The sequence below is a fragment of the Amphiura filiformis genome, chromosome 2 (genome assembly GCF_039555335.1).
Source record: "Amphiura filiformis chromosome 2, Afil_fr2py, whole genome shotgun sequence".
In the NCBI taxonomy this organism is placed as follows: Eukaryota; Metazoa; Echinodermata; class Ophiuroidea; order Amphilepidida; family Amphiuridae; genus Amphiura; species Amphiura filiformis.
The window spans coordinates 34,946,379-34,962,402 of record NC_092629.1 but is presented as its reverse complement, the minus strand read 5'-3'; the positions used below and the strand labels follow the sequence as shown (position 1 = coordinate 34,962,402).

At 37.2% G+C, this 16,024-nt stretch overlaps 1 protein-coding gene across 1 annotated transcript; it reads right to left on the bottom strand.

Moving 5' to 3' along the window:
• Window positions 1-2,629: 2,629 nt before the first annotated feature.
• LOC140146130 (NADH-cytochrome b5 reductase-like) lies at window positions 2,630-12,346 on the bottom strand. The gene is given in 8 exon segments (XM_072167887.1): window positions 2,630-2,871; window positions 2,873-2,998; window positions 4,615-4,818; window positions 7,012-7,116; window positions 9,175-9,217; window positions 9,565-9,716; window positions 10,140-10,988; window positions 12,182-12,346. Coding segments are annotated over 7 exon segments (894 nt in total). The 5' UTR covers window positions 10,332-10,988; window positions 12,182-12,346; the 3' UTR covers window positions 2,630-2,799.
• Window positions 12,347-16,024: the final 3,678 nt, after the last annotated feature.

The following is a 16,024-nucleotide window of genomic DNA, read 5'->3' as shown; positions in this document are numbered from 1 at the left end:
TCCCACTGAGAAAGACTTTAGCTAAATCTTCCACAGGGGTAGTGTGGATTTTAAATGGAATAGCCCAATAATGTTTTCTTGGTAGCAGTACATTTTGGTAAGATTGCAACACTGCAACACAGTCAAACCTTCATACAAAGTCAGTCTTGAAAAAAATATCAAAGTTGAATTGCACTCTTTTAATCTTTACACTCTTTTAATCTGTTCCTTGTCATTAACCAGATTATCATTTTTCTTATCCTTTATACCAGTAAACAGCATTTGGAATAAGATGGTGCATCAGGCCAAAAGCCTGTGCCCCAGATCACTGCGGGTCCCGGAATGCTGCGGGCCCACATGGTCTATATTCCCAGCAAACACAATTTTAAATGTACATTTGTGTTATAAATGTGTTTTGGGTTTTGGTCAAAATGTTTTAATAAGATGTCAGGTTATATAAAAGTCATGAAAGACTCATGATTGAAAACATTTTAAAAATGTTTTCCATGAAAAAGCACAACAACAGATTCAAAATGATGTCAAAATATTATTGCAAACATTTGCCAACTATTTTGTAAAATAAGTAGGGTAAAATATTTTGTATCAAGTTTTCAAAATGTTAATTGTTATATAACTTAACATTTCAATGTTTTCTGTAACATATTATATGTTTGCTGGGTACAACAATCACCAACATGAACTCAACATCAATTCTTACTGCTATGTTATTGATTTTATGAATCTGAAGATTTTGCTGGATTCATACTTTTGCCTCTTGCCACTCATGCTTCATCATGCCGCTTGTACTTTTCTGCAAGTGGCATGAAAGCCAATCTTGGGTGGATCCTTCATGTAATTATTTTGTGTAAGCTAATCCTAACCCTAATCATAATCATAACCCTAATCCTAACCCTTATCCTAACCCTAACCCTAATTTCGTGTAAAATTACATGAAGGAATAACCCAATCTTGCCGCTCAGCACTCCAAAAATTGTTTTCTGTTTTCAAGCGTCAGAGCAGCGCCGTCACAAATTGACTTGACTGCCTCTTTGGGCGAAGTGGTGGAGTGATCTATGTATCAGCTTGCCGCTGGTTACCGCTAGGGCTTCTGGTGCGACTGCGCAGTGAAGCAAACTAACTGAGCGATAAAGCGGCAGGAAAGTTTGAAACCAACATTAGCCCAGTCTTTAAAAAGTGTCACATAAATGTAGACCAGCATAACATTAAAATCTTGTCACTGATCACATCAACATCTGATCATAATGCTCTACAGGTAATTTTAGCTTCCAGGAAAAAAAAGCCTGACCGATCAACAGACCCTAAGGTCCATTCGCCTGTAGAACAGGGTTTTTTTCGTCGCCTACCCTGTTTCAAGTCTGCTTCTTCCAACAATGTGATATACCTTTTCCTTTTGTAAAGGGATTTAGGAAAGCTTTATCACCCTGTCACTAACTTTTTCTGTCCTTGAATTACACAACTTACAAATTCTGATATATAGAATATTTACACTAATACTAAATTCAGTTGTTAAAAACTCTCTTCATTACACTAACATCCTGATTTTTAAATCTTGAATTATACTACAAAATCTAAGCTAATGACGGGTATCGAAGGATGCTTTGGATGCTTATAAGAAAAATATATTGGGCAAGCACAGAGTTACCAATGGCGGTGGAAACGTGTGAAAAAATGTAAATTTCTGACTATTTTAGCCCCAAATGAAGGCTATTTTGGTATTTACCGGCCCAGTGCATGCGAAGCACACTGACACAACATATTGATATTGTGAGATTTTGGCCCAAAACATGGTGTTTATCAGTCTAAAAAAGAAGATGCACAGGACAATTCTTGTGAATTTCTTCAAGGTAGATGGAGCACTTCCACAGCCTGTGATAGTCCCCACACACCAACATCGCCCAGTTAATAATTACATTACACTGAAATGAATACCCGGGATCGATACACGTGACTGTGCTATGCACAATTTGATATTCAGACGATAAATCTTTGGATACCGGGGTAGAAAATGATGAATATCTCCTGTAATTTATTTAGTCTAACGAAGCCAGATTTTGTTCCTTGCACTTGAATATATGTGTTGAACCACTTGAACGGATATGATGATCTTTAGATTGCGTCTTGAGAAAGAACCGTGCGTCTTGAACTCAAAAACTGACAAAAATTCTGATTTTATATGTGCCGAACTATAGCGCAGCGTAGGCTAGCTGCCCTCACTCGTGGAGGCAGTCTAAAAGCAGATGACCATTGACCTCATCATGGCGTATACATGCTCACTCACACACTTCCAGGTCAATTACCAGGCTATTGTCAGTAGCCTTAGTCGGATGTCCCTCGGCTCATTATGCGTCTCAAAGGTCGGAACAAAATGGCCACGCATGGCTGTGGATTCAACCTACCATGGCGATTTCTGCCATGAAGATATCGGGGGGATGACACTGTGCTCCATACAATGTAGTGTCTTTTAAAGGCAACACATTGTGATTCTTCAAGAATTCCTTGAGTTTGCTATATGTGTACATCCATATTAAAACGATGCACTTGTCGGCTGCTACATGTGTCTCATTTCACATAATAGCTGGGAACAAATACCCGACTCATCTCAAGTGGAGGTCACTTCAATCATCCCAGGTCACATGATTAAGGAATGTTCTCTGTATTCCTAAACCATGTGACTGATGATTTGAAGTGACCTCCACTTGAGATGAGTCTGGCATTTGTTCCTAGCTATTATGTGAAATGAGACACATGTAGCAGCCACAAGTGCATCAATTTGATATGGATGTACACATATGAGTTTTCTTAAAACTTAAATATGTCACCTTGAAAATCTAACTTCCTTAGATATTTGATCATGTCTTTATCAAAAGATTTCATTACCGCATATCAGTGCTTGACACTTGCTGGTGTTTGGTGGTAGCTCCTTTGCTACTAGTGTCTCGTCAAGTCGTCCAAAATAGTGATCTTCACCAAATGCACCATGACAGTTAGATTCATCCTCCTGTAGATTAGAGAGAAAATGATGACAACATTTTGAGCAATTTTGTTGCTGATGCGATGAGTCCATGACCAGTGTGTGCTTATACTAAGACTTATCTTATGGCGAAGTTGAGATTTCTTCAACTCACAAATGCGACATCGTTTTTGCCTCAGCGATTTGTATCGATTGATCGGCTCGACGGAGAGAAAATAGTATTGTTCTGAGATCATGAGGAGCAACAGTTTTGACCATTCACCGACTAAAGGGCAGTCAATATTTGTTTCATATACCTCATACATAGATTTTCTTAGCAAATATCTACACAAGAAACCACTATTTTCGGAAATGTCACACACAAGCCAAAAGTGAGTTGGTGTGCTTATGGTTTGCGTCATCTCTGCGTAAGGCAGTGCATACAGTCAGACAGGTTGTTGCCATAGCAGCGGGAAATTAAAAAAAAATAATTTAAAAAAAGTGCAGTGATTTATAGTGTGCTACGCACAGGCACAACGCCTAGACGTTGATCCACAAGCCTCAGCACACTTTACAGGTTGTCGCTGACCACTATGGCCTCACATCATTCCATAAACCATTAAACAACAATTCAGGGACTTTGCTGCTTTGAGAGCGCACACTCTAGACATTCCACAAATACCCTTCGAAACCAGGATCAGCTCCCCGAGTTTCGTCCGAGACAAATTAGCAGGAAGTTGCTTGTCCAGGGGAATTTCAATGTAACTCAATTTTTTCCACAAGAGCGTACTAGGCACCACCATGGTTCGAACCAGCAACCTCTCGCACCATAGTCGAACACTTTATCAATTGAGCTAACTTGACTGCTAAATAGCACTACTATCTCCCGGGGAATAGTACTACTATTTCCCGCTACCATGGGAACAACCTTTCAACTCAAGAATAGTTAACTATTTCATGCCATATGACACTGCATGCGCGTATTTTGGGGCGGCTTTGGGGGCGCCAGCCCCCCGGGATCAAAGTAGGGGGCGGCAAAAACGAAGGGGCGGCGGAAGAAGAAGGGGCGGCAAAAACAGGGGCGGCAAAAATGAAGGGCGGCAAAGCTAATTAGCAAATAAAAAGGGCGGCAAAAATTGAAAAAGCATAAAAAATTTTGAAAAAAGGTTGCTTTTAGGGCGCTAGCGCCTAAAATCCTTTTTTTTTTTTTTTTTGCTCTTCACTTTTTCAAACGACCGTGAAAAAAATTGGGTCAACCTTTTCGGGCTGTTAAGGAAGGGGCGGCAAAATTGTTTCTTCTTCAGCCCCCCGGGTTGGGGCGGCCACGGTACGCCACTGCACGGTATCAACCAATCAAACAACAAGGATCTATGTATGTGGTATATTATATCATATAGAGTCACCCATTCAGGTAACCCAGTTTAAAATTCAAACTCAAAATCTCAGTATAAATACAGATTCACACTAAAATGGCCAAATTGAGAAAAATACCGTATTTATTGCAATAAAAATGTTGAATTGAGTGATCGCTGTTCAAATCGAGTGAAAATTATAGGATCTAAAGTGTCATTTACTGTAAAAATAATCTTCCCAGCGCATGAAATTCATAAAGAAACTGATGCCGTTTTCCCCCTGAAAATAAGGAATTATCATGCATATCTTACTTTGCTAAGAATGTATAAAGCAGTAAAATTCCAAAAGGCGGTCAGCTGATTGATCTCCGCTCGTAATAGTAGATCTTTGTAAGTCCGACAGCAATATAGTAAGCGTACAAATGTGTCTTCTTCTTCGTTGTGGACGATATGTCGGATGACCTGAAGCATTGGTGCTATCCCTGTCCCTGCTGCTAGCATCACTAAGTGGGTATACTAGAAAATAGAAACAACAAGAAATGTCTTTAAAAAAGACAATGCCTCCAAGAAACAAAAACAATGCTGAAATGCTTAGAGATGCCAATATCATGGATTGATTGCAACCTTTTGATAAATGATGAAAGCATACTATTTTGGTCCCCGTATATAAGGCCAAAAAAACACATGTTTGTTTCCTGTAGCAGGTCTAAAAAGTCAAATGCGAAATGCGTTTTTTATTTTTATTTATTTTTTAAATCCATGCCTTGAAATGAACTTTTTTTTTTTTTTGGAATGGGAATTTACAGTGGGTTTCTCCGACACCCACAAAAAAATCATATTTCTTCATATTCAAGAATAATTTTATGATCCCCTTTCAACCTGCAAATTAAAAAAGGTATTTAAAAAAATTTGTGATGTTTTCTCCAGTACTTTTTCACTACACGCGTTTATGTAATGTGCAAATGTTTTCTCCAGTAGTGTTTTATATTATTTTTTTGCGATTTTCTGGGTTTTTTTTCTCCTTTTTAAGCAAAAAAAATCAAATGCGCAAAATGAGCTGTCAAAACTAAATGCGCGCGCTACAGGAAACAAACTTTTTTTTTTTTTGGCCTAATGCACAACAATCGACATGGGAGATGTACCCTAGTGTTATGCTTGAGGCTGTTGAATCCAGATTTGTTAGACCCAAGCCTTCAGGTCTTTTCACATAAAGTTTATTGATTTTATAGGAAATGAGTAAAAAAACACTGGTCACTTTTATATTTCCATAATTGTAGTTATCGATTTATCCATCTTCTTCATAATTGACCACTTTGTTGGTGTTTGGCTCTGCTAACTCCAATTGTGCCAGATGCAGAGTTAGCGAAGTAAAAAAATGAAAGCAAGGCCAAAGATGTAAATTACATACGCACAATGAAATTCAAAGTTAATTTGCCAAGTAACTATAAGGACTATCTAGATGATCTTTATTTCTTGCACTGATCTTGCATCCTCTGTGATGGTAGCGGCAAGGTACTTGAATTGAGTAAGTTTCTCGCCATCAATTGAAAATCATGCACATGGGGGACAACTACCTGGGGGGGTACTCAATTTGGTTTTGGTAGGGACGTGCCGCTGAGAATTTGAAAGTGGACCCATAAATATACCAATTTTTCAAGAAATTTGGACCCATTGATATACCAAAAGTCAAAATTCTCGGCCAAATTGAACCCAAATTGTCTTAGTTTTTACAAATTTTCTCATTTTTTTGTTGAAAATTTGAAATTTTGGCTAGATTGAGGCAAAATTGAAAAAAGGACCCATTCATATACCAAAATTGGCTTAGAAAAGGGGTCATTGATATACCAAAAGGCCGAAAATGCTACCCATATTAGCAGCACGTCCCCGTATGGTCATTTGTACTAAGTACCCCCGGGGACAACTAAAACCCATTACAATGAGCCTTGGGATCTTACAAATTGAACCCATACATTTCCCTGAGTCAGAGTGTGGGCTTTATTTTTCTCAATATTTGAGCACAAACACCGCTAGCTCAAGGAAGTCTCCAGTTGTGATAATGCCATATTTGGGGTAAAGTCCCCGGATTTTAGTAAAAAACACCGCTAGCTCAAGTAGCAAGTAAGAATTTGAAATGAATGAACGCAGTGTGCCATTTCAGACACCTGTGTGTGTACACCCCCTCCCGCTTGAGTGACCAACTGGGTGACACACATTCAAAAAAAATTCCAACTGGGGACTTTTTTGTGCAAAATTCCACACATCTGGGGCTTTCAATGTGTGTACAATCGGGGACCTACTCCTACTTGAAGGAAGTCTCCAGTTGTGATAATGCCATATTTGGCCTTTTCAGTAATAGAGGGACCCCGTACGCCTATTATTGCAAATGGGGACGTCCCCATTTGGGGTGAAGTCCCCGCATTTTAGTAAAAAATCACCAAACTGGTCTTATCCAGTAACATCCCTGTGTGGTCATGTTATCATGTATGTGTGGCTAGTAAGCAGGCGTTCATCACACTTAGCTCTACCTTTTTACCCTGGCCAAAAACACATGTCAACCAATGTCCAGCCTGCCCAGATGAAAATCTTGGGTGATACTGATTTTCAGAGACCATAATAAAAGGGACCTCTGGTAGGGCTGCATCACATTTTGTGCTTTCATTTTAATATTTACACTGTAATCTCTTTTGGTATGGAATCACTATTTCTTACTTTATTTTGTTGATATTGATAACTGCTGTATGGACCTCTCCATTCCACCATATCACCAACTTTCCACTCTCTTATATACTTGGACATGATGCCATCATTATACAACTATAAAAAAAAAACATAACAAGAATGAAGAGATTCATGTGCTGGACATCAAATGATAATTTAAATCTAGTTCACAACACTACAAGTTTATTTACCTGCGACTAGCAGTTCATTAAATCTAGCCGTCCCTCTACATTCATTCGTAACAAACATTCAAATTTACTTTTCATGCATTTACTACTATACAGAGCAATGACCAATTTACATGAAACTGGATATGTAGATGCTGTTGGGGGCAAGTATAGACCTTTTCAAATCCCATTCAGAAATCATATATAGGAAATTGCTAGCAAATGAGATCATGTGGACTTTGAGCAACCAATGTCACGGTCACCTCAAAATATGTAAACAAAACTGCTTGAATTTAAAGGCCAGTCTTGATGTTGCCAGAGAAATGTGTGAACAATATTTTTTGACAATATATTCACATATTGTTGACCCAAAGAGAAAGGTGTGAAAAACATTCTGGAATGAGTGTTTTGAGCGTTTCTACAGCATTTTTTGTGGGACATGAGAGCACATCAGACATATCGAATTGCATTCTGAATACGAAGAATGTCTTTCTAATATCAAATAATTTTCATTTTTGAAATTCACGATATAATACAAATTTTATGACAAATTATTAAAATTTGATATTTTTCACATTTTGGATATATAACAGTCCTCGAAATAAATTTTATAAATCTAATGATATATTCTTAAAGTGTATGTAGCTGGAAGGAAAAGCTGATGATCAATTGAAAATTTTGACCTTTCATATTGAAGATATGGATTTTTTTCCCAAAAAGACCTAATTTTTTTTGGTGTTTTGGGAAAAAAATCCATATCTTCAATTGATCGTCGGCTTTTCATCCCACCTACATACACTTTAAGTATAAATCATCAGATTTATAAAGTTTACTTCGAGTACTGTTAAATATCAATTTTTAATCATTTGCCATAAAATGTGTATATTACATTGTGAATTTCAAAAAATCAAAATTATTTGATATCAGAAGGACATTCTTCGTATTCAGAATGCAATTCGATATGTCTGATGTGCTCTCATGTCCCACAATAAATACTGTCAAAACGTTCATACCCCCATCCCTTAAGAGATTTATTTATTTTTAAGCTTCAATGTATTTCATCTGCCAAAGTACCTCTCTCAGTTTTTGACTGTGCAAAAGTTCATTGTGGTAATGATGCCTCTTACACATTTGAACTTTGCACTGTCCATGATGCTGAAGAGTTGGGGGAAATTATTTCATGCTTTGGTTTTAATTGGGTTGAAAAGACATATTGCTCATGCTGTGTGTCGTCATCAAATGTACATATTAAGTAGCTTATTTGCTCATTATTGTTGTCATGTTATTGGATGATAGCAAAGAAAGACCTCAATTTTGAGAATTTGCTTCTGAAAGACTTGTACATGGTTTTACATCATTTCTCCCAAAAAAGATCCGCTTGTTGAAAGTTTTGGCCCCACATGCATGTCACTTTTATACGTGCCTCACCATGGCTCAAAATTCAACTTACACAGTGCACTTACCAACTGGCAAGTTCTCAATTTGAACCCTCACACAGGGTCAGAATTTTGTTTCACAGTGCGAGAATCAAACTTGATTCTTGCAGAATAAATTTGCGGGAATCATTTGATTCTCGCAAATCAACTTCTGTGTAAACTACAAACGTTTGCGGGAATCAACTTTGATTCATGCAAATCTGTTTCTTTGCAAGAATCGATTCTCTGATTCACGCCGAAATTCTGACCCTGCTCACATTGTAATGTACTCAGTGTAGGACTTTCCTGGGCTCCAGAAGGCAGAAAGAAAGTTGGTCGCCCTAAGACAACATGGAGGCGGACAGTGGAAAAAGAAAGGAAGAAATTAGGGTGGAGGTCATGGAGCGAAGCCAAGCCAGTAGCTAGAGAAAGGGACGGCTGGAGGAGAAGACTTGCAGCCTTATGGGCCACAGGGCCCGAAGAGGATAGAAACAAGAAAACAGTGTAGGACTGTACTTATTAATTACCTTAATTAGCATATCAAAGTAGCCCCTGGCCTTCAAAGGACTTACTGGTGTATACTGGCGGGTGATAAATCGACCTTCAACTTGAGCTCTGCAAAGTGCAAAAGACACAAAATGTGGAATTTTATATTAAAACTATTAAAAGCATTATTGGTGCATGACCCAATTGGCAGCATCACTTCGCTACTTTACCCCATCAAAATACAGATTTTGGTATCATGTGAAAAGCTCATATTTTTCTAATAACCCCTGTGAAATTTTAGGCCTAGGATGCGTTTTGTTTGGGTGCTATAAACAACGACATGGTAGTATGGCTACGGTGTGATACACATTTTTGCTTACAGAATCCAAATGGCTGGTATAATTTATCTCAAAGAATCTTTGGATGATACCAAGGACCTCAATATGAAGTACCTTATCTTATGTCTTTGACCTTACCTGAGAACTAGGTGTTGTCCAACATCCAAGTTTAAGCTGCCTCTATCTGGTATACTGAACTTATAGCACCAAGTATCTGAAGACTCACATTTGATGTCTTCTAGTGGGAAAGATTTGAAGGAATTTGTCTCTATCACTTTGGTCTCTGGTCCCTGGAAACAACATTTTCAAAAGATTTGAGAAGAATTAATACATGAATACCTTGTACTGGTATGGGAACAATCAAGGGTGAAATTTAATGCGCAGATAATATTTTTAGTGTGATAACCGTTTTAAAAAAAATCAAGCTCATTTTCACTCAAAATACTGGCCATTGCTAAAGTTCTTTTAACAAATTCAATGCCTTTACCAATTCTTATCTTTACTTCATATTTGGTCAACTTTTCTTGTTATTTGCCTTCAAGGGTTATAATTTGGCAGTATTTTACTTACCGTACTGGTTTTTCACTACAACCAAAATGTCAAAAACATTGGTCCAACATCAGACATTCAATGATTCAAGCATATTCAGAAGGCATAGACACACAACTTTCCCAGATCTATGTTTAATTATTTAAAAATCTATGGTTAATTACCTTATGATCAACTTGTGTGTCATGATGTCGACCAAAACAGGCCTTTTTCCATGCTTTAATGTCAGCGTCGTATAGGTCATTCACACAGGGTTGACATCCACTGCCACAGCAGTCGCTAGCCAATGGTTGTGTAGGCTTTTGTGATATGCAATCCTCGCAGTCACACTCAAAGTCTACCTCATCATCTTCCATTGTTACTTACAAATCCAGTCATAAGAATACATTAAATAAATCAGGCCAGAATTGTTACTTGCAAATCCAGTTGTTAGAATACATAAATAAATTAGGCCGGGAGAGAGTACTGGTAAGTAAAAACAGATTTGGGATCGAAAGAGTGATGACAGGCCTGGTGATGATGGCTTTTTGTACCATAAGAAATCAAACCCATATAATGGGTTAATGACTAGTCTACATGTGTAGAGTTCAATATACAAGTTGAAGTTGCAATCTGATCAGACACCCATTAATGAAAAGATTTTATATTAAAAAAATGTTTTCTAAAATCTGTGAAGACCAGCTTCATCAAACTATAAAAAATAAACAACTACTAAATACAATGCACTCATCATACATAATACTAGCTAGTCCACTGTCTTCTATCTGATGATGTCACATCTCACTTTTTGAGAGCCTCTCCAGTCTGTGGCGACATCGCTACTTGTGAGTTTTGTGCATGTGCCGAGGTAGACAACATCTGTTGTTGCTGCATTTGTCTGTGGACAGGTACAGCTTGTGGTCGGGTGTTTGAATAGGGGACATCTAGCATTAGACAGTTCCACCATGACATGCCTTCTTGGACAACCTTTTTTTCAACTTCTTGCTCATCGTCTCGCTTTCTTTTGTTGCAACCTGTGTTAAACAAGGGTAAGAAAACACATTACTATATATAGGGAGCGTTCTCACTATGCCTGTTTGGTACCAGGACGTGGACTCTATCTTACATTGAGTCACATCAAATGCTGAATGAAAACGCGAAATGTAACATAAAGACCACCTCATTGAGGTAGTCTCGGACCTAGTCTAGGACGTGGTACCAAATTGCCAAGTGAGAATGTGTTTACAGTAAAATTACACATCGTATGTGGACTTGGTCCACTTATACAAGAAAAGCTGGGAAATATGTAAGCAATACAATTACAAAAGGAAAATCAAATCTAGGCGTTTTCTGTGCGGAGAACATTGACTGGAACTGAAAGGCTCTGTATAAACCAATACTATAGGGATTTCACAAGGTTGCCCCTAGGCCTAGGCTTTGACAGCGTTCCTATGCCCTGCAGTGTGCGTACACATTGTAGTTTGCTCAGGGTATGTGCATTTTAAATCGCCCACCAGATTTCATATAGTACAAGAAAGACATTGAAGTTCCAGTGCAGCGGTTCGTTCAATCAAGCATATCGATAGACCAGTCCCTCGCCTTTGTTGATAAACAATTATTATGTCATCAAGACAAGTGGTCTATATTTTTTAACAACATAATGAACATTCTCTCGGTCAGGGTTGTTCCATCCATTCCTTTTTAACGACTTAAATGTACGATTTCCTTCCAATTTTAAATTTGTCATATATACTAAAAATGCTGAAATAATACTAGTAATAATTATCGGGAATGGTTTCTGTCCATTTTGAGCTGAAATAACAAGGTAATGTGAAAGAAACACTGCTTGTTATTTTGGCCGTTTAACACGCAGTTCTATGGGAGGACAAAAGTCGTAATTTCTTGAATTATGACTTTATGTCGAACTTTGCTCTGTTTACCTACAAACACAACAAATTTGGCTGATTCCATTTAGGTGCAAGTTGTGACATGTGTAAACATTACAAATTGTCAAATATGCCAAAAAATCAGGTTTGAAAAAAATTAACCAAATTCATATAAGATCGTACATTATGACTTTAACCCTATAACCCGCTATATTAATGTCCTTTTACTAGACTGTGGCATAGGCCTATCCGCTTTTGTAATTGTTTAAAATTTAACTACTGTACTAGCTTTTTCATGTTTTTAAGCTTAACTAAATTCTCAAGGAGCATGAAGAGCTTACTCATTGTATAAATATGTCGGGTATACGGCTAAGACGTTCTTCTTGTTACTGTGACATATCAAACATTTCTGTTTAACTGCAATCAGTTACTTGCACGACTGATTTGTTGTACAAAAAGTCATGAAAATGATCGCACCACCACCATGTTTACATGTTGCCCACCAATTTATATTATTGTGATGCGGCTTCCGGTGAAGTTAACATGATGTAGTGCCAGATATTTCATGGGCAAAAATAAAAATTGTGAAATACTGGAGCAAATATTTGTACCTTTTCGTGATCATGTTTTTTAGATGTATGTTTAATGTTTTTTATTATTTTAAAGGGAAATGTGGGACTATGAGTAAAAACTTCGCGTTTCATTAGCGTATGAATACATAAATTGTTCGGCGTTACTAGGCGGAAGTTATTTTCAATCATGCTTTTTTCCATTTTTTTATGAATCATGAAAATCTAAACACGTGAAAACATGTTGAAATAACATTTATTTTTAATCTTAGGCCTAAATATGAGGGTTATTTTCAACCAACACATGGAAATTATCGACAAGAATTATGTGGTATGTACCCAATCAATCATGTTAATTCAATAAGGGATGCGTCAGAAAATAATAATCTCTTCAGATTTTACAGATTGATGAGTCCCCCACATTTTTGTCAATTAAAAAAAAGGGGCATTTCGTGATCCACAGCCTCATCCCCCCACTTTTCTCAAAAAAAGGTTGAGATTTTTATATCACTGGAAACCTCTGGCTACATAAGGGAGTGTTCAGAAATACTTTGGTGGGGGGGCTGGTAAAAGGAGGGGGGCCAAAAAGTTTTGGACCTTAAAAGAGGGGGGACCAAAAGTTTTAGGTGGTAGAAAAGGGGGGGGGGCCAAAAAAGTTTTCCGCTTTAAAACCCAAAATTTTTGCGCGCTTCGCGCGCATTGAGACCCTCTATATCATTTTTAACATGGGCAAGTTTGGATTTTCAGCGCTTTTGTTTGAAAAAATGATGGCACTTAGTGTACACATATCTATGTATTAATTAAAGGAGTATTTCGTGATCCTAGTATCCTCTTTTTATGACATTTTTCAATACATATCCACGAAAAAGGCCTATTCCCAAAATTTCAGTTGATTCCGATTTTGCGTTTGCGAGTTATGCATGATTATGTGTATTACACTGCTCCATAGACAATGCGTTGTAATTTCGTTCTAAGTTCCCGAGGTGTTGGATGATTTGACTACTTCCCTCCGCTGACGCGTCGGGAAGTAGTCAAATCATCCAACACCTCGGGACCAGTAGTTTTGACTAGGCCTACTTCCCCTCAAAACATGTTGTATTTGTATACTATGTACCAATCAAAATACAACTAAATCAAGAAAATATTGCAAATAAATTGGATTTCTTTGCACGTAAACTGCACACTTCAGTTTACTATATTTCTCATTGCAAAATTAATTTGTACACATAGGCCCACAGGTAGATTTACCACAGGGCAGAGTGGGCACAGGCCCAGGTGCCACGGTATTTGGGGGCCAAAACTGATACCTGTGTACATTTGCGTGTGACCAAATTAATCTCATATTTGGCCAAATGTGACATAGATATCACACCACTGGCTGGAAAGAACACTATTATTAAAGGGGCATTTCATGATCCACAGCCTCATCCCCCCACTTTTCCCAAAAAAAGTTGAGATTTTTACACCACTGGATACCTCTGGCTAATGTTTATGTACCAAATATTTCTTGCAGATTACTTCGTTTAGCAAAAATATCGCCAAATGAAAGCTGTTGTTTTTTAAATTTTTTTTTGTGATTATTGTAATTTGTTGATAATTGTTTTTCTCATAATAAAAATCTAATAAACATTGAAAGACAACAAAAAATATCGCCAAATTTGAATTTCGTTCTGGTGCACCGGACCGAAATTACTACACATTGTCTATGGAGCAGTGTAATACACATAATCATGCATAACTCGCAAACGCAAAATCGGAATCAACTGAAATTTTGGAAATAAGCTTTTTTCGTGGATATCTACTGAAAATGTCATAAAAGAGGATGCTAGGATCACGAAATCCTCCTTTAAGTATAATGTTGGTTAGGGGTGGGGGTCAAAAAAGTTTTGTCTGTCAAAAGAGGGGGGTCAAAAAAGTTTAGCGGTCCATCAAGGGGGGGTCAAAAAAGTTTTCAAGCGAAAAATTGGAGGAAGACCAGCCCCCCCTACCAAAGTATTAATGAACACTCCCTAATGTTTATGTACAAAATATTTCTTGCAGATTAATTCGTTTTGCAAAGATATCGTGAAATTTGAATTTCGTTCGGGTGCACCAGAACGAAATTACAACGCATTGTCTATATGGTCATGTTTTTTATGTTGGGCACCAGTTACGTTGCATGTGTATTTTTCAAATAAATCACATGCTTTTACAGGTTTGGTACTATAACTTCAAAAGTTTACATTAGAACCCAATAAAAGTATATATTCTGAGAGCATATACTCAGACGATTTCAGAAACCATACAATGGGAGTAATTATACAGGGTGACCCATATAATATACAGGGTGTAACAAGCAAAATAAGAATGAAAATATTAATTCAGTTAGGGTGTCACCCTCGACGTACATTGATAATGTAAAGCTTTGAGACATGTTTAATATAGTTAACTTAATTGCCCACCTAGCCATATGGAACTTTTAGCGATCAAGTACTTCAATTATGTAGATACAGGGTGGTCAACAATCTGTCAATATTTATATAAATTTCTTTAAAACACCCCTTATCTGGCACTGGAGATGCACATTTTCATGATTGAGGCATGTAACTAGATGTACAACAAGCTCAACAATCCAGTTTTGAAAGTTAAAAGAGAATTCGACAAAGCGTTTTCGTAAAAATGGACTTTTTGGATCAAAATTGAGCATGAGGGCGCTCTTTCAGATTTGTCGCAAACTGTCTATGTTTTACTAGTTTTTAGTTTACTGAAGTAAAGAGGATCACAACCAAGGTCGGCTTAAGAAATTTGAGCCTTTTATCATGTTTCGTTTGTCCGTAGCATCCTTTTGAATGTTGCCTACATTAAATCCCTATTAAATACATAGAGGTCAACGAACTTTATTAATGTAGCAACAAGTAATTAGTAATTTTTAATTGTCTAATTAACAAATACTGAGGCAATGAATAAAACATGATATCACTTGGCTGAGATCAAGTACAGAAAAAAGTAGAAATCCATCAATAATGTTTATTGAAGATCATGTGGCGGAGGATCACCATTGTACAGCATTGTGATCCTCCACCACATGATCCTCCACCACATGAGCCACCCCTGACTAAGTAGACTTAACGAGTTACAGTAATTAGTACAAATGAAAATGATTAATTTTTGTTTCAGAAATTGAAAGACCAATGTCTAAGGAAAACAATAGTACTGAACAAGCTCATAATAAATATCAAATAAACAAGCTACATGCATGTAAACACGTCTTGATGAGTAAGAATGCAACAGAGCCGCCCTTTTTAGGTGCCCAGTATAAAAAACATGACCATATGGAGCAGTGTAATACACATAATCATGCATTACTCGCAAACGCAAAATCGGAATCAACTGAAATTTTGGGAATAGGCTTTTTTCGTGGATATGTACTGAAAATGTCATAAAAAGAGGATACTAGGATCACGAAACACTCCTTTAATAGCATACTCCATACTCCAGAAAAAAACAGCACTTTAGTGGAATTATCTTGTTTTTCCAAATAAAACAGTTCAATCTTAACTGGTAATATTAATGATTAATAAATAAATTAATAAATAAAAGTAAAATTCTAATATTTCTACAATTTGAGAGGAAATG